Source organism: Triturus cristatus, chromosome 3_2, assembly GCF_964204655.1.
Source record: "Triturus cristatus chromosome 3_2, aTriCri1.1, whole genome shotgun sequence".
In the NCBI taxonomy this organism is placed as follows: Eukaryota; Metazoa; Chordata; class Amphibia; order Caudata; family Salamandridae; genus Triturus; species Triturus cristatus.
Window position 1 is genome coordinate 625500358 of NC_140584.1, and position 23734 is coordinate 625524091.

Genomic DNA, 23734 nt, shown 5'->3' on the forward strand with positions numbered 1-23734 from the left:
TGACCTGTACCCCGTGTCCCTATTCAGAGTGATAACTGAGTTTACCAATTTATCGGGAAGGCCCCACTCTGCCAGTTTTTCCCAGAGTCAGGCACAGGGGACTCTGTCAAAGGCTGATCTGAGGTCGACAAAGCATGTAAAAAGTCAACCCCTTTGTTGTATCGCCTTTTCAGCCAGGCTGGTGAGTATTGGCCGGTTTGTTATTAACCCAATGCCCAACCGGAATCCAGTTTGACTATTTGGTATTAACTGATTTTCCTTCCTAAATACCTGGAAATCTTGATGTATGCAGGAGGTGACCAGTTTAGCTTCGACAACTATCAAGGCTATTAGCCTGTAATTAAGTGGTGATGATTGGCTGCCATTCTAGTATACTGGATTAAGTATGCTCCCTCTCCATGAAACCAAGAAGGTATTGGCGCTATATATCCTATTGAAGAGGGGTGTTCGATAACTGGCCCAGAAATTGATGCCTTGCTTGCACAGTATGTTCGGAAGGCTGTTGGGGCCAGGTGCACCCTCGGTCTTCAATTTCTTTAGTATCTGTGCCACCCGCTTTGCATCTGTTAGCAGTTATTCAAAGTTGCTTAAGCTGTTAAAATGTTCTAATGTCTGCGAGGACCTTTGGGATATGTCAGTGTCTGAAACATCCATGTGCTGTCGAAGTTTGCTTGTATTTGCTAAATTCAAGTAGTATTGGGGTGCCCCTCGATTGTATCTGACTTTGATGTTCCCTTATTGATTATATTCTTGCTTTTCGCACAGATGGATTCATTTTATGGCAGTAAATACATAGCATGAATGTTGGACACCCACGCTTCCTCAGAAATCCCTGCATTATAACAATTTTATCCTACCCCCACCTTGTTTATCTCGCCCCAAAATTGTTTACTATTGAATTGCTTGCTGTACTGTAGGAGCTTGTTCCATATCCCTTCCTGGTAGGTCTTTTCTGCTTGGCATCTTTCTTTATTGTAGGGTTTTCTTAGCTGCCGGAGAAATGATTGTTGAACACCATACCTTTTCTTGCACACTGAACGTGCGTTCTTACTTTTCAATGAATGTGTTTTTTTATTTCAAGCAATTGGCTTGTGTACCAAATTGGATTTTGAGGGGATGAGGAAGCGAGTTTCTCTTGCGGCTTTGGAATGTCCTTTGAACGGGTGAGAAAAGCTAAAAGTAAATTCCTAACTAAATTCTCCCATGTGTGAAATCCTACTTTTGTCATTTAGCCTGTGGTCATGGTAGAGTCTGATAAGATGTATAGATAATGGAGGTTACAGTAATGACTTCACTTTGCATTAATTAACAGATGTTTACACTGACTGCCCTGCAATAACCAGAAGCATAGTGCTACCAGTGTGTTACTCTGTATTAGAACAGAGGTGATTTCTCTGATTACCATATTGTTACTTAGCGATTGAGATTTCTTTTATTAAAGCACCTGTATTTAAATACCAACAAAATTACTCTGATTGTTTTAAGCTTTACAGAATTATTTTATTTTGTTTTCTTGCATTAGATTACACAAGAGCATAACACTGATAACTGTACCCTGCACTACAACAAGGTAATTTAGTTGGATTATTTTTTCCCTCATTTGGATACGGAAGAGGAATTCCTTTAGTTTAGCATGCATTACATTAAATAAGGAGCTAAATCTGATTATGCTACCCACATTTGGATTGAAGGTTTCTAAATCTCCACACTTCATTTTTAGATTGCAGATTATTTAAACTACATTGCTGAGCATCACACTACAGAAGCATACTTCTCAGATTACTTTATACTGTATTTTATCACAGTAGACTAATATACCTGGTTTCAGTGCAGAGAAAATGACTGCGGATTAATTTATCCCTCACTGATTACGGAAACAGATTCCTTTTATTATTTTAACCTCCATTAGGGTTAAAAATTAGATCTCAAGAATTAGATTAGTATGTATTTGTTTGCAGGCTCCATTTTTTTTTTTAGTTTGATTATGGAAAAATATTACTTTGATTGGTGTATCCTTCATATGAATATAAAATAGTACTTCGATTACTTAACCCTATGTTGGAGTACAGAAGAGCACTCATTACTTTATCCTGGATTTGTTGACGGATACATGATGATAAACTAATTACTATGCATTAGATGACACTGATTACTTTATCATACAAAAAGGGACCTCACCAATTACCTGCATTAGATCAAAGGTGAATGACTGCTTACTTCTCTCTGGTTTAGATAGTTGGAACTTGCCACATTACCCTGTATTTCATTTCAGAATATTACTGTCATTACTTTACCTGTTACTGGATTAGAAAATATTGTTGATTACTTTACCCTGCACTAGAATACATATTTAAATTGCCCCTAATATCTTACCTGTGTTATGATATCATTACCATGTATTTGCAGGTGATCCCTCCAGTATTTCCCTTTTAACTAATTTTTGATAACGTTGAGTCCTTTACTGCATACTAGAGTATGTAGATTGCTCTGTCAACTTCAGCCTGCTTAGATTGCAGACTGCACTGCATATTCTGCCCTGCATGATATCACAGAAGTTTTAGTTACTTTACCTTACCAAATATTGGATTAGATACACAACTTGCAGTGGGTACTATGACATAAAAGAATACTGTACATTGAATAAGACCTCAAAAGGGAAAACTGCATTAAAAAATAATAGACAGGAGGGTCGTGGGCACTGCGGCCAAGATGGCGGCCTCGAGCTGATTTTGCTGCCAAGGTACGCTGATTTTGCTGCCATCTGTACTCATCCTGCCTGGCAGCACTTTCATTCCCCCCCGTTCCCGAGTGTAAGAGGCTGTGGTGATCTCCGGAACTAGACAACTGGTGATGCGGGAGCTACTGTGCCGCGCGACGGCCCCAGAAGATATCCTTATTGCTGACCTTGTTGTCGAGATGGTGGCCTGTGCAGAGCCTGCTGGCCATGGCCTGGCTGTGACCGTGGTCCCAGTGGCTGAGTTGGCGATGGGCTGCGGGAGGCAGTTCTGAGTCCAGGAGTGGATGCGAAACCAGACAGCAGCTTAGGGGGCCACTGTCCACAAAACTGCAGCAGTGTTAGGGCTAACAAGATCTCCTGAGTCGCGGTGGGGCCACATGGTGCCTGGAACAGCTGTTGGGGTGCTGGGGGCACTAGGCTTGGCCTGTCACAAGTACATCTGTGATGGTGAATTGGCACTGGGAAGCCCTCTTGAACCCTCCCCAGTACCCACTTAGTGCTTTTGTCCCCTCTTCATTGACTTGCTGGAGCCCGCCAATGAGAACACTGGTCTTGGGGCTACTGTAGACTGATGCCCACAGTGCCTAGTGACTGGAGCTGCCCTGAACTCTCGGCCGAGGCGCCCCCACCCGTGTGCATGGCTGCTGGCTGGACATGCAGGCTGCGCCTGTCCTGGGACTTGCCAATACCACCATTGTTGTTGTGGTCGCCCCCCCTCCCCCGACATTGCCAGCTTGGCTCTTCCTCCCAGAGGCTAATGCAATGGCATCTCCTTGAGGCCTGCCTAGATTGGGGCGGCCTGTGGATGTGGCGCTACCGAGGCATTGCGACTCCTGGCTGGCGCATATCTTCTTTGCTCCCCCTGGTTCTCACACAGCTGGCCATCTGACACCTTGAGTGGTTGTAACTCGTTCTGCCCCTCGAGGTAAGCAGGCCATGGGTGGTGGGGTGCAGTCCGCTTCGCCTCTATTCGGTGGTGCCTTGGTGGAGATGGATCGAGATAAGCCGCCTCCCCCAGGCCCGACTCAAACAAAGTTTGACTCGTTTACTAAGTCTGGTGCTTCTGGCCATTTCACACTCCGACCTCACCACCATCCTTCAGGTGATCCAAGACCCAAGAGAGGCAGTCGAGACTAAGGTGGGTGAGGTGCCGGTCGAGGTGTCATTATTGCAACAGTAATACCAAAATGTTGCCAACTGTGTGACAGAGGCGGAAACGAGGGTGTCCGCAGCGGAGGATGTGGTGGCCATCTTTTAACTCCAGGTCTTCAAACCTCTTTTGACAATGGCGGTGCTCGAGGACCGAGCAGAGGATGCGGAAAACCAGTTGCGGAGGAACAATCTCTGGTTTGTTAAATTTCCAGAGGGCACGGAGACCACTGATGTGGAGAAGTTTCTGGAAGAGTGATTGCGTTCTTGGGTCCCAGTCGACAAGCTCCCGCCCTGGTTTGTGACAGAGAGGGCACATAGATCTTTGGGCGACTGACCCCCTACAGGGGTCACGGCCCGCCCGCTCATAGTGCTTCTTCTTAATCATCACAACAGAGACACTGTTCTTCTAGAGACACGGTGTCACTGTGGTGGAGACAACTTTGATGCAGTTCCTAATCCTGAATTAAGGCACTTACAGGGCCTCGGGCCAGGTTGTCAGGCGTTTTCCCATCAGTTGATGGCATATGCGGATTCCATGGGACTCAGTGGTGCGTGGCATTTAGTGAATTAATAATTTACTGTTGTTGTGGTCATTTCTAAATTAGCCAGACAGCACCACCTTGTATATTGATTTAATAGTTTACTGTTGTTGTCGTCATCTTTAAATTAGCCAGACAGCACCACCTTGTATCACATTGTAACAAGTATTGGTGTTGACAATTAAGTGGCTCAAATTAAGCATTTGGAAGGTTGCATTGGAGAATCGGTTCTGAGGGATGTGCAGACCTCTTTGCCAGGACTGGGGACAGTGCCATTTGTGAACCAAGAGGCAAGACAGTTGTCCATGGAACCCTGTATGCGACACCTGATTATTAGTATATTGAATTAATAATTTACTGTTGTTGTGGTCATCTCTAAATTTAACAGACAGCATCACCTTGTAGCACACTGTAACAAGCATTAGTGTTGACAATTAGTCAACCATGCCTTCTTGCCTTTGCTGGTCTTGTTTTTTTTAAATATCTTTTTATTGTACGAACAATGCTTATTATACAAAATGGTTGTTGATCATACATTACATACATCATCACATAATTGACACCATAAACCTACCCTGGATTGATCTCTCACATTGTGTAGGGAGATCTAAGCTTTTCCTCCTTGTCCCCCTGTTGGTCTGGAGTCTTAACCTGACCCCACTGGTCACTAAAATGAAGCGGGACTTGCGGAGGTGTGGGGTCACCTTCCTTTTCACATCGTAGGGAGTAGCCCTCTTTAAAATGATGGTTTAACCCTGGTTCTTATATGCCTTTTCAAACTTTCCATTTTTAATCCCTCAGCGATGGTTATGGTCCCTTGCCTTGACAATCCGTACCTTCTTTTGGGTCGGCAGGTCGCCTGGTGTAGCCTTTGTGAGTTGCCAGCAGTCTCCCTTTGAGTTTGAGTTTTAAAGAATTTGTAGAGCGCTCGTACACCAGGCGGTTTCTTGGCGCTATGTGATTACTACTGCTCAAGGGGCATGACAGCTGAGGGATCAGGGTGGTTAGGATTGGAAGGCTTCAGTAAAGAGGAATGTTTTGAGGCCTTTGCGGAATAAGGGATATTGGGAGCAAGACCTCAGTTGGAGTGGGAGAGAGTTCCAAAAGGCGGGGGCCGTGGTAGAGAATTTGGAACCTCCCCACTTTTTCCGTTTGAAGCGAGGTACCACCAGCAGTTGCTGGGTTGTGGAGCGCAGTTCTCTAGGGGGGATATAGTCTTGAATGGCTGTGTTGATAAAAGCCGGGGCAGTGCCAGACCGGGCTTTAAAGATGGTACAGCCAAGCTTGAAAAGAGCGCGTTGCCGAACAGGGAGCCAGTGGAGGGATCTGAGAAGGGGGGGTGACATGTTGTGACTTGGGTGAGTTAAAAACCAGTCGGGCCGCCTGGTTTTGAACTAGTTGTAGGCGCCTCACGAGGTACGCAGGCATGCCATGGTAGAGGGTGTTGCCGTAGTCCAAGCGAGACGTCACCATGGCCAGGAGTATTAGTTTGAGGGCGGATGGAGAGAAAAAACGTGAGACTTTCCGGATAGTTCTGAGGGAGAGGAAGGCTGAGGAGACGACGGCACTGACTTGAGAGTGGAGAGAGAGTTGATTGTTGATTTTGAATCCAAGAGTTTTGACAGAGGGGACCGGCGTGGGTGGGGGGCCTAGAGAAGGGGGCAAGAAGGAGGAGGACCAGGGACTGGAGCAACCACCCGTCAACACCAATTCCGTTTTGTCGGGATTGAGTTTCAGGTGGTTGAAGTTCATCCAGTCCTGGATAAAAGTCATGATGAACTGAAAATTAGAAATTGACTGGGGGGAGGAAGAGAGAGAAAAAATAAGCTGGAGGTCGTCTGCGTAGTTGTAGACAGAGACCTCCAGTTGCTGTAACGCAAAAATAAGGGGGGCAATGTAAAGGTTGAATAGCAGAGGGGACAAGGAGGATCCTTGGGGGACCCCGCACTGGACTGGGCGATAGTCAGCTGAGTACTCGCCCAGGCGGACCGCTTGGGTGCGCCCACTCAAGAAGGAGGAGAGCCATAGCAGGGCAGTCCCTCCGATTCCCGCCGCCTCGACACGTGAAAGTAAGATGGTATGGTCCACCGTGTCGAATGCGGCGGAGAGATCAAGAAGGACCAGGGGCTGGGGCTGACTGGAATCCATACCTTCTCGGAGATTGTCCAGGACCGATATAATTACTGACTCGGTTGAGTGTGCGGGGCGAAAACCAGCCTGCCTTGGGGCCAAGACGCTGTATCTTTCCACAAATTGGCTCAAGGTTCTGACCGCATGGCGTTCCAGCACTTTTGCCAGGAAGGGCAGAAGGGATATGGGGCGGTAATTGACTGGGTTTGAGGAATCCGCGCCAGGTTTTTTTAAAATAGGTACAATCACCGCCGATTTGAGTGAAGGGGTAACAATACCCTGGGATAAGGAGCTGTTGAGAAACAAGAGAGGTGGAGTGGGGCAATGGGTATAGATCTGCTTCAGGATATAGGCAGGGCAGGGATCCAAGGGGGAGCCGGATTTAACCATAGGAAGAATGGAGGTGAAAGAATCGGTTGTGAGGGGGGGAATGGAGTCCAGGCGAGCTACAGCAGGAGGGCAGCAGGGGTCGGTGAAAGAGGAGGATGGGGGAGGAATCTTGGCCTTGATCGTGCTGATTTTATCGAGGAAGAAGGAATTAAGGGAGTCACAAAGTGATTGAGAAGGAAGGGGTTTGAGAGAAGCTCTATCAGAATAAGCCAGGTCTTGGACGATGGAGAATATTTCTCTGGGCCGTTTCTCCGCAAGTTGAATTTTGGATGAGAAGTAAGCCTTTTTGGCTTCCAGAATAGACTTCTTATATTGGGCTACGAGGGTGGTGTATTGGAGTCTAGAGGTGGGGCAGTAATCTCGTCTCCAAAGGCGTTCCGCTTGGCGGAGGTTGAGTTTTTGAGTCTTTAGGTCGTTGGAAAACCATCGGTTGGCATCTTTGAGGCGTTTGGACGAGATGCATTTCAGAGGGGCGATGGAATCGCAGCCAGCCCGCAGCCAGCTGTTGATAGATTCAGCCTGTGCTGAGGATGGCAGCCCTGAGAGGTCAGGGCTAGATGAAGAGAGTGTGGCCGACAAAGCCGCTGCATCAACGCGGTTCCATGATCGGGCCCAGACATTTTTGGCAGGGAGGGGTTTGGGGAGTGAGTGGGGACATAAAGAAAAAGTGATCAGAAAATGATCCGACCAAACGCAGGGAGAAATGGAGAGTGAGGTGACCGGACAGTCTCGGTACCAAATTTGGTCAAGGATATGTCCCAGCCTATGGGTGGGGGCTTGGACCGCAGAAATAAAATTGAGCGAACGGAGTGAGTCTGAGAACTCCTTGGAAGTTGCACATTCCGCGGGGTCGGAGGGCCAGAAGTTGAAATCTCCAAGGACTGCGATGGAAGAGTGGTTGACAACTAGGGTAGCCATCAGGTCTTGGAAGTTAGGAAGGAACGATTGCGGGGAAGATGGAGGTCGGTAGATAAGAACACACGTGAGAGGGGGGGTCAGGGAAAATGAACGGGCAACTAGACAGTCTGATGAGCCCAGGGAGGAGAATGCTAAAGATTGGAACGTAAGTTCTTTGCGGGCAATCAGGGCCACATCTCCACCGGGCTTTCCGGAAGAACGATCGGCTCGGATAGCATAATAGGATGGTGGGAGTATAGCCAGTAAGGAGGGGAGAGAACTGTCCGAGAACCAAGTCTCAGTAAGGAATAGTAGGTCGGGTTTGTGGGACTCCAATAGCGAGAAGAGATCGAGCTGATGTTTAACTGCCGATCTGGTGTTAAGATACATTGCGGAGACGGCTGTGGGACGGTGGCCAGTGGCAGACGGGACTGGTGGACAACTGGCGCGGGGCAGAGACCGGGAATTCGATTGGGATGAAGTTTGGGAGGATAAGAGGCCAAGTTTGGTAATTTGGTTGACGGCGGCATTCGCCAATGGCCACTTGCCTTGTAGCTTGGTCAGCTGCGAGCTGGAATAATGGATAAGAGGGGTAGAGTGACCTGCCTCTGGCCTCGGTCGGTCGCGGACGGGCGCAGACGGGCTTTCCTTAGGCGCACCTTTGGCGCGCAATCGGCACGCCCGCTGCGCTCGTCCGCTGCGCTTCCTGTGGAGACACATTTTTATGGGGAGAGAGTGGATGGGCGGTGGGCGTGGCCTCCGAAGGGGGCGTGGCCTATGATCGGAGCAAGGCGCTGGGATAGCGTTTCCCCGCCGTTTCCTATCAGCGGTGATCCCGCTTGTCAGCTAAAGTAATTTGGGTGAGTGAGCTTTTTAAAATACACAAGAGCACAATAACAAGTTTAAAAATAGAGCACTCTCCCGTCTTTCCGCCTCAGGAGCAGAGTAACAGCAAGGGTGGGATTGGTATGGTGGACCTTTACTGCTACTCATGGCTTTGCAAATGGTTGCGATCATCGACTGGCTCGCCAGGGGATGAGATGACCCAACTTACTGGGTGGAATTAGCCAAACTCGGCCTAGGCAGGCTGCTGGGCCTGCTGTATGAAACCAGATCCGTCGATACCACTCTTATGGCACCCGTGCGACATTGCTGTGCTTGAGGGCAGTGCTTCGTTTTGCGGGTTGCAATCCTCGGCTTACTGGGCTGACCCTCTTGTGGCAGGGGACATAGCTGAACAATGCTGCAGGGTTGGAGGGCTTTGCGTAGGGGGATAGGATAGGAAAGGAATCAGAAGCGGTTAATTAAAAAAAATAATAAGTGCCATGGTTTCGTCAGGAGCCAGCTTGCACTAGCCCATTTCTCCTGTTAGCACCGCCTAAAACCGAAGCAACAACTAACCATGAAAGTGGGGAGAGGATGTGGCGTAATGACCAAAGCTGCCGACTTTGAAACAGGGGAAACAGGTTTGAGTCTCGGCGTCGGCCCAACATCCTGTGATTCTGGGCATTTCACTTAATCTCCCCGTAACTACCTTAAATGAATGTGTCCTTAACTGGTGCTCAAAAAAAAGCACCGGTGTTGATGACTAAGTGCCGGTGCTGAGCACCGGAAACCACCGGCTCAAATTAAGCACGGGAATCACCCATCTCGGGGACATGTGGGCGGGCACACGTGCGAGCGTTTCAGGAGCTGCAGGAACATTATCAGCTTTCCACCACCCAATTCCACAAGTACCTGCAGCTTCATCATTCCCTGTTGGCCAATGTTCCCCCGAATTCCCAGATCCCGGAATTCAGCCCCCTTGAAGCTAAACTACTGATGGGGAAGCTGCAGACTAGGGCTATTTCTGTGATATACCGCACTTTGATTGACAATGTCCACGATCACTTCTCTATGCTACGTCGGCAGTGGGAGGTCTTGGTGGGAGACCTTGAGGATGCAGAGTGGTGAGAGGCTCGGTTAGTGCCCCAAGAACTGGTTATTTCTGCATGCTTACGAGTGGTTCAACTCAACTACCTGATTGCCACCTATATGACCCTTCCTGTGGCTCCCCCGGGCGGGTAGGACCTCCAAAGCAAACTGTGCCAGATATTCCTCACTGGCTTCGGACTTCTATCACGTGGTGGGGTCCTGCCCAGGTATCGTCCCTTTCTGGGATGGTATTGGGAGGGAGATCTTTGTCATTTTGGGCTGAAGCCTCGTTCTTACCCACAAAAAGGCGCTGTTGGGAACGTTGGAAGATGTGGGTGGTCCTTGGACGGAGTGCATTTTCATTGGGGTGGTGACGCTAGTGGCTAAGTGTAAAAATGTTTGTACGTGGAGGTCCCTGACCCCTCCCACATTGGTAGAGTGGCAATGGTGAGTAGACTGGTGTGCGCAACAAGAGTGGCCTATCTATGAGGCCATGAGCTGTCCCTGTAAACATGAAACTATGTTTTTTGTAATCCTTCTTGGCATATTGGATCGAGGTCTTTTGTTTTGTTTATTTTGCTGTGCAATAATACAAAGGAATACAATCTGGTTATAAAAAAATAGCCCATTGCTCTGAATATTTTATCCTGGATTAGATGATGGGCATTACTTAATCAGTTTTCTCCTATTGTACATTAGAGAAAATGGTCACTTCGATTTGCATAAGACCAAACAAACAGATTACGCTGTTTTAAAATGCAGAAAGTGTTTTTGACTACTATAACCATCACTTAATTACAGAATGATATTATACTGTGTTTGTCTTTAACTGGAACACAGGAAATTACTCTAGCTGCACTCTATGCTGGGATACATTTCCTCTGATTACTTGGTTACAGGACTGCATTATTCCGGTCCCTTTACCCTGCACATGATTATGCAGGGCATTTGCCCATATTACCTTAGACTGAATTTAATTTAAGATGGGTACCTTAATTCACTGGTTTACATGAAGACTACTTTAATTAACTTACCCTGCTCATTTGCTAAATATAATTATTATAATATAATTGTTATTGCTAAACAGTGCAGTAAATTACATAATGAAAACTGTCAATGTTGATGGACAGAGGCAGATTGCCCACTCTGATCTTACTCAACCTCTCTGCAGCCTTCAATCTTCAATAACATATCTCACACAATACATATTAATAGATTGTCTAGGGCTGGTATGGAAATCAAATTATTGTAGTTTTCTCCTCTTATCAAATCTTTATTGTAGTGTTCCTCTGGGTTCCTTCTCTCTAATTTCTATATGCTTCCCCATGTGAGACTTAGTCACTCGTTTGTTTATTTCTACTGATGCTATGCCAATGACACATAGATTCAGTTAAGGCTTAACTGGAACCAATAAAGACTTACATCCAATATCCAGACCAGTGTGCTCTCTATCACAAAATGTAAGATCTAAATTCTGGTATTTGGTTCTAATACTTCCATCTGTTCAAACGTGTTGGTAAACTGTCCTCCTCCAGCCAGCTTAGCCTGTAGTTTGTTCGTCATCTTAAATGTCCTCTAACCTTTCTTTGCCCATGTTTTAAAAGTCAATTTGCAATACTTTTGGAATCTGAGAAATGTAAAGAAGATTTTGCCTTTCCTGCCAAAAAAGTATCACTTCACTATCATTCAAGCAACTGATGGAGCCATACTCGATCACTATAACAGTCTTTATCGTAACCCCCCAATTGATCTCACTTATTGCTGGTTCAAAATTCTACAGCCCTACTATTGCTTAACCTGCTACATTGCTTGCATGTATCCCACTGTTCAAAAATATCACACTGACAGCTTATCAAGAAAAGGTGATTTGTAATATTCTATGTATTTTTAAAGATACCATATATAATTCTGTTCCTGGATTTCTAACAAGCATTTTTCAGTTTTATCGTCTATTACATCCTATCAAAACTCAAAATTTTCTGTCAACAGACAGCCAACACCTGACCCTTTTCTTTCTTCAAGGCCTCTAAACCTTGGCTTTTCACTTTGCACTATATTATCATTTTATCTCTGTATCAGGATGTCCATTGGTAATCCCAAGCTATATACAACCAAATCAAAATGAAGAGATTTCTTTGATTACTTGACCCTACACAAAAAAACAGATTACCCAGATTTTGCCCTACTTTGGATGACATAAGAATACGCATTCCTTTAACCTGCAAAAAAGTACAAAAGATTGATCTGATGATCCTATCCTATATCTTAAAGGATTTCAGACGTAGATAAACAGTTTTACCCTAAATACATCTCTGTTAGAGCATAGAAGGCATTTACTCTGATTATTGTAACTTAGATTGCGTTATAGAAAAATACCTTAAATGTTTTAACCTGTACTGGGTTACAAGCTGACCCAATTCAAATTACAGAATTTAATTACTCTGTTAAACTTGTTGCATGTTACATTGAAGGATATTACTATGACGACTGTAACCTGCTATTCTTTCTAAATTATCTTACTCTGGTTGTTTACCATTTACTGGATTGCAAAGGTTACCAAAACAGTTGTTGTGTTCTGTGTAGGGCACAGGGAACTTTGCCAAGATAACCATCTTTACTGTCTGAGCGGTAACATCTGCTCAGTAAATCTTGGCTATGGGGCACAGTGTATTATTCTCCTCCCCACCCCCCCACGTGTTCCAGTTAGCGCAGTGCAGAGGTCTAGTTCCTTCCCACAGTGCCTGATTGTGAAGGCAAAATGGAACTGTTTATCCACTATGCCAATACACTTCACAATTATTCACCATTAGAAATGTTACTACAAGTCTTGTCATTCTTTCCGTATCTTAGCCAGTTCTTTGAGTTACTGCCAATAGTGTGCCCATCTTTCTAGAATAATATGATAGCTTCAGTGCGCACAACAAAGAGCAAGTAGGTCCTGTTCCAACAAGTCGAAACACTGTTTAGTAATATAAAAAAGCTGTATGACACAGCCAGCGTTGTTCCTGTTATAGCGCTTTTTTTGTATTTTCAATTATGCTGCACTGAAGCTAGCGCTGCTGTATAATATGCCAATGCTTAGTATGGAATTCCATGTGGCAAGTTATAAGTATTTATATAGTGTTTACAACAGTTGAAGTGCTAATGCTATAGAATAGAGAATACCCTTGCCATGGTGTTAAGTGTGTCCAGGTTCCGAATGCTTTTTTGGACCATGCAAAAACTGTGAAAATGTGCCATATAAATGCACTGACTGTAACATAAGTTGTAGGTAGACAGCAAAGTCCAATAGGTTACAGCGTTTACTACATTGATGCTTTAGGCTATGTGTAACTATGGGTGCAATGGTTACAAATTAACCACAAAAGCACTCCTGACCGCTTGTTTAGTAGTACAAAATAACAATAATCAGTGTTCAGTGGGTTTCCTAGACATTTTGGCTCCTGTGCCACTGCACCTGCTGCACCATTCAAATCATGATCCTAGTGCCTGCAATGTAACTGCACTTGTGACTTTGTGTTTAGTAGTAAAATATGGCAATAATCGGTGTTCAGTGGGTTTCCTACACCTTTTGGCCCCCGTGCTACTATACCTGCTGCACCATTGAAATCATGACCCTAGTGCCTGCAAGAACAAGTGAGGAAATAGTTGATATCCATTAATATATGTGTTCCCGAAAAAGGCACAATTGCAGAAAGAATACAGATTTATAGTGTAGGTAAACATAAACACAAAAGCTTTCATAAAAAGTGCCTTTAAACGTATTCAACTCTTTAAAACGAGTTCCGACAGATGCCATAAATAAAGCATACACTTAACACATCAAAGTGAAAACCAAACATTGTTAAATTGTGTCACAATGTGGCTGGCTCTTTCCTGTGAAAAAGATCTTATCCTGGGCTTGACATTGAATGGGCCATAAACAGTGTAAGTTGCCCAAGATCACCATAAGTTAGACACTGAAACTGAAATGCAGTTTTGTACTTTGTTCCTAAAAGGACAGTTTCAGAAATTAAATGGGCTACCCAAAGAAGGGACATTTTGCAAAAAAAAAAATAATGTTTTGTGCAGAGGAAGAACTAGATACCTTTTGAGATAGTTATGTCTAAAATAAACAAAAGGGCACATATAGGCTGCATGGAGAAAGTACGCTGCCTTCTTCTTTCCTATAAACGCTCTCAACTTAGAAGTCATCCAAAAGCAAAATCCCCAAGCTCCCACAAAAACACAGCTTGACAACTGATCTCGGTCTTTGAATGGCCAGCAAATGTGACCAGATAAGAACAAGATTTAAAGGCTTGTTTATTACAGAAAATGAGTTGGTGGAAGACTACTGTAAAAGGGGAGGTACGAACTCAATCTGCACAGCCTAAAGCAAATAAAGCCATCAAATCTAAAGCTGTTAAACTTGAGTTACAAACCTCAAAGACAACAGCAAGTCACGGGTGGAATGCATTCCCAGGTCAACTGTCTGAAAGTCCGCAAGAAAGGATCAGTGCATAATGCCTGCACCTTGCACCAACGGAAGAAAGCACTGTTTTACACATTTACAAAATCTGAAGGTGGTCTATCCCTTCCAGCCAGAGGCCCCACTAAAAATCAACCAGGTGTTACATAGTGGCTCAGTCACTAAACTAGAACAAATAATGGGTTGCACCCTTTTTCTAAAAGAGAAGTGGAATCTTTCAACTTTTTACCCATCAACACCAGAAAAAAAAACTGTACTTGGTATCCTGTTTATCCGCTCCAATAAAGTGACTGGACATCTACACAAAACACAAATCAAATGCCATATTAACTCACCTCAGCATAAGCTACATGTCCACTTTAGATTGTGCTATTGGCTCAACCCACACTGCCCTAATTATTTATCTACACTCCCGACACTGAACAACCATCCTGCTCCTACAATGCACTAAACACACACAACTCACAATTCTATATCAGTCAAATAAATACTTTCATTCCTGTCTACACAACAATGTACAAAAAAAGCCTACCTCACAATAACCTATCTGCCCACTCTGCAAACTCACCACTTCATACTTAACAGTTGCCTTCCCCAATAAGCTGCACAGCCATCCTGCAAAGCCTGCTACAGCCGCATTGCACAACCGGCCCGCTTCAAACTGCATAACCTGCTAAATCCATACTCACTTCACACTCAATCAATCAAGATTTGAGGAGCATGCTAATCATTCCTAGGGGTATCCAGGTGTTAGCGTTAGGTGGAGCTACTCAAACAGCCAGGTCTTGAGTCTGTTCCTGAAATCGGCGAGGGAGGCAACCCCTGACTGCCTACCTGCTCCACAATACATATCTACATCTCACTGAACTACTTGTTTGCGACACAACCTGATCAACCAACACTGCACAACATTCTTACTTAATGCAACCACACTGCAGTAGCTTCTGATCTCCCACCAGGGCCGGCTCTAGGGCAGTAAGATCGGTGCCACCGCACCGGGCGCTGGCTTGGGGTGGGGGCATCAATTTTACAAGTAATATTATGGTTTTGAAACCACAATCCTGCGGGCACATTCCTGGCCTCCAGCAATTTTTGTAGACATCAATTAAAATGTCAAGATAACTCCGGTAATTTATCGTGTTCCTGGAAAGAGACCGGAGCTTTGTCTAGTGGAAGTTTTGACTCATCAAAAGGTAGCGCAGATGGTTAAAATGCCCGCTGCTAAGAACGTGTGCCATACAGATAACAAAGTGCATGTAATGTAAATAGGTCAGTGGGTTACTGCTTCTGTAAGAGAGCTCCTTTTGTTACTTGTCGTTTGTAAGTCAAACTAAATGGCAATCCCATAATACACTACCTGTCTCTCACTTCATACCTGTCTTTCTCAAAGTATGCTACTAATTTCACACCGTACCACTATTTAAAGTGGAAATAGGGCATGATGAGTCTCATGGTCACATCTAGCATCTCCTATGATCTAAATGTCAGAAGATTTAATCCTAGCATGGCCAACTAAACCTTCCACCTTTCTATGGTCTGTAAATTGAGTTCTGGAAAATTAGATAATAGTGATATCTGTTATTTGCAGTACTTAAAAATGGCTGAAGTGTGTTATGGAACACTAGATAAAAGTTATGGCCTACCCCTGTGCCAACCTGATTGCCCAGAGGGGCAGTTATTGTCACTGTGATACACCTACCTGTATTGGGAAGGAAGTGTGCCAAAAACTTACTGTGGCATCCTGTCCCGAGTAGTGGCTGATTACCCGGGCCCCGCCTGGGTGTCGCCTGTAAAAGCTGCTGATGTTGTAGATCTTTCGGTTAATGACCAGCCAGCGTTCCTCGGGGCCCGAACGGCGCTGCACCTCTGCCCATGAGTACTGCTGGCTGCAGACGTTGACTGGTCCAGGCTCACCACCATCATCACTGCTGTGTGCTCCGGAACCCATTCTGGAGAGATAAAGGAAGTGGGGATTATGGTAAAGACCTCTGAGGAAGTCATCAGACTCATGCCCGACACCACAGTGATTGGATCCCTGAACTGGGCATTTGAACAAGCCATACCAATACTCGAAACCCAATGTGACAGTACTGGAACATGACCTTCGAATCAAATTTGAAACTTAAAGGGCCAAGCTTCAAAATGTTACTTCAAAACTAGGAGGACTTAAATGCTAACCTTAAACATAGGCATGACATGAGAGTGGCCCTAAGAAAGACATCAGAACCAGGCCTGACTTCTTAGACCCAGACCTCAAATTGGAAACAGAATGACCAACCCATATAACCTGATCTCAAAACCATACATTTTTTAATTGATTTTTGTTGGCTTTTGACATTATTAATCATATACAGATCAACAGCCACATACTTGCAATATCGACTTTCGCTGCACAAACCTTGCCTGTCAACTTTTTCATTTATACTTGCGCTTTTATATATTATTTCAATCCTTGCTATAATCAGTTCATGCTCGAGTGTTACGTTTCAACATAGGTGTTTAGGCATTGAGTCGTGTAGCCCTGTTCCGCTCTCTAGGTTGCTTTCGAATGCCGTTTCACAGATTCATCGTGGCAGTTCTTGGTGCTACCTTTATAGTCACTAACGGACCAATAAAAAAAGTAACTCCAACAACTAAGTGAAATAAATTTTTAAATAAAACAAAGTCCAAAGAGGGAACTGAGAGGGCTGGACATTATAGTGCCTGTTTGCAGCCCTTTGTCTTAAGTCATAAGCAGCATCATTTTTCTTCCCTTAATATTGTCTTGCTCCTCATCCTCCTAATGTTGAACAAACTCTAAAAGTAGGGCATCCCATGTCTGTGTTTCCCCTCAGTCTTCTACGCCTCCTCGCATGTGTAATGCCTTCGCTTCATGTGTTGCCCACTTTATCACGTCGGCTTCCACTTCTCATTGTTGGTGCTTCTGCAGCTTTCCACTGCAAAATCAGGCATCACTTTGCTATCTCAACACCTTTCATAGCACCACAGTTCACGCATAAGAAGTAAACATGAGAACTATGTCTGAAACCACAGTGGCCAGACCTTAGTGTAACATTCTCTTTAGTCTTTCCTTTTTCTCTCCTCTTCTCTTGGTATTCTAGAATACTTTCTAGTATTCTAGAATACCTCTTCTCTGATATTCTGGCTTGCCTATCTTCAGAGCAACAGCTCTTTCCCTGCGGGTCCGTTAAGCTATTACTTCAATAAAGAAGACATTGCACAATTTCCGATTCTCCAGTGAATTCCTTCGATCCTACATGTCCAGTTCTTTTTCCAGACAGCCCATGGTGAAAAATTGCTTTAGACTTTGCAGGTCCCTTCATTCTTTTACCTAACTCTTCAAAAAATGTTAATAGTTTTAATTGACTATTTTTCAAAATGGATATATTTTACATTTGTAGATTCAGCTTCTACTCATTGTGTGTTGCAATTTCTTAAGTCTGTATTTTCACTTGAAGGTCCTCCAAAAGAGTTGGTGACTGATAATGGGACCCATTTTGTTTCACATGCCATGAAAGATTTTTTGAATTCTATGGATGTCAAACATATTCAAGTAGCTCTATACAGTCCTGCGGCTAATGGTCTTGTTGAAAGGGCTAATCGCTTTTTGAAGGAAGGAATTCAAACTGCTATTTCATCTGGTTTAGATGTTAACCTTTTTCTTAAAGAAAAAGTGAATTCTTACCACATTTCGTGTCACTCTACAACCGGTTTCACACCTTTTGAGTTGTTGAGGGGTAGGAAATGTCGTACTTTACTCTTACCTTCTTGGTTAGAAAAGTATTCCTCCTCTTCTAACAGTATCAGAGATTCAAATAAAAAAGAAAGTATACGCCAAACTGTCACTTTGGCTCAAAATAAACAAAAGTTTCATTTTGATGCTCGGAAACATTCTCAATTTAAAGATTTTATTCCTGATTCATGGGTTTAAATTAAAAAACCTTATAGCGTCAGGAAAGATGAATCTTCCTTCACCTCTCCTTTCAAGATTGTTAAAGTTGGTCTTAGTTCTGGTCTTCTTCAAGATGGAAGATGGTGGAGCAAAAATAGACTTGTTTCTATCTCAGAAGAACAAGCCAAGATTTACCTCAAAACTGCTGTTACTTCTGATTCAGAAGATTATATTCTATTTGAGTCTCCAGCCTCTTTCTCCAAAACTTCCAACTTAGTTTCTCAAAGTAATATGTCCATTTCTATACCTCAGGACGATTTTGTCAATCTTACCCCCTTCAACAAGTCCTTCTGGTTGTATTTCTAACTTGGCTTCGAGAAGGATTTGTAAGCTACCTGCTCACTTTAAGGATTTTATTGTGTCATAAGTTTATAAAGAAGATTGTATATTAAACTGGTTAATTTGTAAATGCTTAACAATATTATTTGTTTGAATGTCAATTTTGTAACTTTTGTTTCTCCTGTAAAGGGGAAGATGTGTAACATTCTCTTTAGTCTTTCCTTTTTCTCTCCTCTTCTCTTCTCTTGGTATTCTAGAATACTTTCTAGTATTCTAGAATACCTCTTCTCTGATATTCTGTCTTGCCTATCTTCAGATCCTACACTTAGAACCGTGGCATACCAAGAAAACCCCTTATCAACGTCTTATTCTAGCAACCAGACCTCCAGGGAGCAAACCTCTTCACCAGAGTTCAACTTCAAACCCAGCACCGCTGGACTCTGACCCCAAACTTAACCTGCCGACAAGGACAGACGTCAGAACCAAACTGGAAATCTCAGGTATCAATCGTCAGGACATACATAGCCGACACCACAATGGACGTATGAGAAGACACGGGGAGCATGCTTCAGAATCTGGCATGACAGAAGCGATAGGGGCTTAGGGCGAAACCTGAGTTCACAAGTACAGCGTTGAAATTACCGGACCACGCTTCGACCGCACCACAGAATTAAATCTAATGCCTCATAACCTCACCTGATGTCCTGGGTAATGTCCTGCAGCCACGTTCCTCACATTTGCCAGTCCTGTGGTCATACTCTTAATATGATGCTCCTTGTGACGCAACCGATATCACACGGCGTCTATACTCCGGATAATTCCCCATAAGCATACTTCACGTCTCATATCCGCACTTGAGGCACCAGTTGATATCTCACAACCACAGATGAAACCACGCATCCGTAGATGCCACGGCACCTGTACTCCAAGCCCAACAGTACCCTATGCCCCGCATCAACAGCTGGTACCCAACATCGTAAACCGATATCTCCCTCGGCTCCGGCTGAAAAAGCTGAAGTCTAGCATCGTACCTGAAACCGGAGCTGCTGGCCCCTCAGCTCCGAGCTCACACCCCTTCAGAGCGCCGCTCTGCGGCTTCGCCTTCCTCGTTGTCACTTCACCCGTACCTGGCCTGGGTAAATCATCAGCGCCTAGAAATAAGAAGCCACTCCCAACCAGGTCACACTCCCTGCCCACTTCGAACCAGGCACCACCTACAGCTACTACAAATCAAAGAAACGCTGAACGGACGCTTTCCTCTGCTAAACGTGTCTCCGCCTACCGCATGAGGCCACCCCGTATAACTGCTGTTTAACCCCCCCAATGTCCAAATAGTAACACCCAATTCATCTCAAGCCACGCCTACTTCCAAAGCTCTTCATCGCTCGTGTCCGCCTATCTCAGTCACAGGCCACTCCCATAGATTCTCCGGGCTTAGGCTCCTCCTACGCACGCGCCCCATCTGCTTTGCACATTCCTATTGGCTCTTGCACATCACTAGGTGCTCACAGGGAGTGGCGATATTGGGGATTAAAGACCCTCCTCTTCTTGTGTTTTTTGCCTCCTGCGTCACAGTAGGGGCGCGGCCGAGAAGCTTATTCAATGATGCAGTGAGACGACAAAAAGAGCAGTAGTTAGAGCGTTTATGCTGCGGTATTGGTATTTTGGGAGGTCGGAGAGTGTGAGACTTTGGGATAGACCATGGCGCAAGCTGATTTGTCAACAGTTAATGCATTTTTTTTGCAGTTTTATGTAGCACTATCTCAACCGGAAGGTATTTGAGGGCTTTACATGACTAGCAGTTGCGTTACACAAGGACACATTTATTTTTGATAGGCATGGGGACATTACGGGATTTGCCCAGAATCACAGGATGTTGAGTCGACACCGAGACCCAAAGCCAGATCCTCAAATCCAAAGACCGCATCTATGGCCGCTACTCACATCGCTCCCATTCTTCCATACTGCACGTTATTTGTCATTAATGAAGCGACCTATACTGTGCCTGGACAATATAGCTTTGTTCTGTCAAAGCCAAGGCCGGACTGCCCATACCTGCGCATTTGGCGGTTCTCGGAGGCTGTAAGAGGATTCGTTTTGTAGCAGGGTAGTATTTTTAAAAGCTTTGCAAAGTTCCTTGTATACTCAGCTGTTTTTGGGCAACAATAAAAGTGCCAAGTCTGGTGATTAATGTACCCACTGGAGAGAGATGGGTTAACATGCTTGTTGCAAAGAAGGTGTACCATGCATATAAAAAAAACAGGTTACGGCTTTTGTGCAGAGATTTTTTTTGTTACTATGCAGCTCATAAATTACAATCATAAAGTAGCACAGAGAACTATGAACTGCCATCAAATAGCTGCATGGTACAGTTTAGAAAGTTATGGATTTTCCCCCCCGTCTTTCATTATCCTGGTGTTGCCAAAAAAGGTTTATTTGGGTAGAAATGCATTCTCAACCGTAACCACTGTGTTATGTTCTGAATCCCAAGTTTGTGCTTTTCCAGAGCAAGCACTCTTAAAAAGTGCATACCAGTATGGATGGCATGTGGATCCTACACTTTGTAACATTTTCTATACACTGATTTTAAAAAAAAGAGATGATTCAGTGTCTCTATATGTGTTTGTGATGTAAGGCGCTCCGATACACTACACTGGTATGAGCGGCTATAAAACAAATAAAATACATGTGAGAGAGGGGCTCTCCATGGAGAGATGGGAGGCACTGTTGTAGGGTGATAATGAAGGAATTATTGAAGAGCCCCATCAAAGATTGTTGTATCCTGGTAAACAGTAAGGTCATCATTTACTATGCTTTCAAAGCTAATACAATTGAATATATAATGACAAATGTGTTGTGGAATGTACCGTTTTTTCCCAAATTCTTTTTTTGGGGGGGGGGGGGGGGAACATCTCCAAAATCCCCCTTTGTAGTGGTCAGACTGGCTCACTGCACTAGCTACGCACTGTACGACCATACCAGATGTCACAGGCTCAGTAAGGCCTGGGTTGGACCAAAGATTGACCAGGGGTTGTTCTGAAATTGCCTGGGGTTGATACTTCCAGTACCATTTCAAAATATGACTGCTGGTGGCAGCTGTGATATAAACATAGCCAGTAAAATACTGGTGCTAGGGCAAAAGTGTCGCAAATAGTTACCAAATCTAACTCTAGGAACGGAGGAAAAATTGGAGTGCCAGGGCCCAGGTACTAAAAGGATCTCGGGAAAAGGTTTTCTGTTTTTTGTAATCGTTTACAGTCATTGCATCTTATGTTATGTGTACAAGAGGAGCAATTTCACTGACCTTGTCAGTGAACTGCTTCCCTCCCTGCTCAGCTCTCCCCGGTAGCTGATGCCCCTGCAGGTCCACTGACCCTTGTTGGTTGGTGTTCGAGGCCATCCTCCATCCACAGGCTCCAGCCTGCACCTCAGCCCTGGTGGTCTAGTAGGGAGTATCTGTGCTCTGCTGCTGCTTTGCCCTCTGTCCTTTTGCTTTCTGTCTCTTTTTCCTCTCAGCCTTCTTTGCACTCCTGCTCACATTTTCTCCTTTTCCCCTTTTTGCTCACTTTTTAAAACTTTTTCACTCTCTGAATTCTGCACCCTGCCCCTGTCGCTGCTCAACCCCACCCCCTTACAGAGCTACTCTTCCCACCTCCCAGCTGTCCAGTCCTCCCCGTCACACTACTTAATGCGGCTGCTGCATTAGTGCCACGGACCCTGGTCCTCAGGCCTTCCACCGTTATGACGCAAGCACCCTCCTCGCCCAAAACACCTGACGCCACACCGCCTGCCAACTCACGTCATCGAAGGACACCCAAGGACCTTTCTCCTGCCAAAACTGCAGCTGCACCCTCTCCCATCTCTGCACTCCAGCTCCTTCCGCCGCCCGACGACCTTCAGTGCACCCAACTGGCTCAGCTGCATCCTCCTCAACACATGCTCCCTCCACAAACATGCCACGGAAATCTGGACCTCCTCAACTCCATCTCCCCTGACATCATCTTCCTCACGGAAACCTGGACAAACCCCAGTTCGGGCCCAGACATCGCCACCCCCATCACCTACGTCTACAAGATCACTCGCACTGACCGACCAGGAGGAGACATCGCCATAGTCCACAAGAACTCCCTCTGCCTGACCACCCGCTCGGGCGACCCAACGACAACCATGGAACATCTCCACTTCCAGCTCGAGACCACCCACAACACCAACCTCTGCGGCACCCTAATCTACAGACTTCCTGGCCCCTGCCCGCCCTTCACTGATGCCATCATCGACTTCGTCCCAACCCAGGCTCTCGCATCTACTGATTACATCCTACTCGGCATCCTCAACTTCCACCTGGACAACCCCAGTGACCAGAACACAGCATTCCTTCTGGAAAACCTCGTCAAAATCGGACTCAGCAGCTAGTCACCCCATCTGGACCACGCAGCAGGACACACACTCAGCCCCTTCATCCCCTCCAGCGTAGACATCTCCTACAGCCACAACTCTGAACCTACCACCACTGCCTTCGTTTCGCCTTCACCAAACCCACCGTACACCACCACACCCACACGCCTGGAACAAGGTCACTGATGAATATCTCACCGCCTCCCTCATCACAACCACACCACCAACATCCAAAGATGCCAATAGCTCAACACGCAACCTCCATGATGTATCTCCAACTGTTCCGACGCACTGGCGCCCCTCAAGAAAGCACCTGGCAGGCAACACTCCAAGAAAGCCAGTTGGTTCACTGCCGCCCTCCACCAGTCCAGGCGCACCTGTAGACGGCTCGAGAAGAGATGGAGGAACAAAAAAACCCTGGAAGCCCAAAAAGCCTTCAAAACAGCTGTTGGTGCACACCACCTCCTTCTCAAAACTACAAAAAAAGGCCCTTTGAGACAGAACCAACACCAATGCACACAACTGCAAGGAACTCTTCCTCATTGTCAAGGAGTTCACCGAACACAACGGCGAGACCACAGAAGTCCCACCTTCCAAAGACCTCCGCAACAAATTCGACACCTGCTTCCACCACAAGAACAAGCAGATCTAGGACAGCGTTGACACCCAAGACCCGCCCATCACTTCCGCTGTCGCCACACTCGACGACGACGCCTGCCAACAGATCCTCAACTGGACTCCGCTCACCACAGACGACACTCTCAGGACCATGAAGAGCATTCACTCCGGAGCACCCATGGACCCCTGCCCATACCACATCTTCCATAGAGCTACCACTTCTATTGCACACAAACTACGCCGCACCATTAAGACACCACCTT

The 23734-nt window shown here is 45.4% G+C and overlaps 1 protein-coding gene across 4 annotated transcripts in view; it reads right to left on the reverse strand.

The window, feature by feature from the left end:
* Positions 1 to 23734, reverse strand: part of FADS1 (fatty acid desaturase 1) — a 401042-nt gene that overhangs the window by 123307 nt on the left and 254001 nt on the right. For 2 of the 4 annotated variants that reach the window (XM_085648547.1, XM_085648549.1), the window contains one exon: positions 15960 to 16176. In XM_085648547.1, coding sequence (XP_085504673.1) covers positions 15960 to 16175 — 216 coding nt within the window. In that variant the 5' untranslated portion in view covers position 16176. Of the gene's footprint in view, positions 1 to 15959; positions 16177 to 19154; positions 19626 to 23734 lie in introns of those variants that run through there. The other 2 variants (XM_085648546.1, XM_085648548.1) reach the window with 2 other exon arrangements.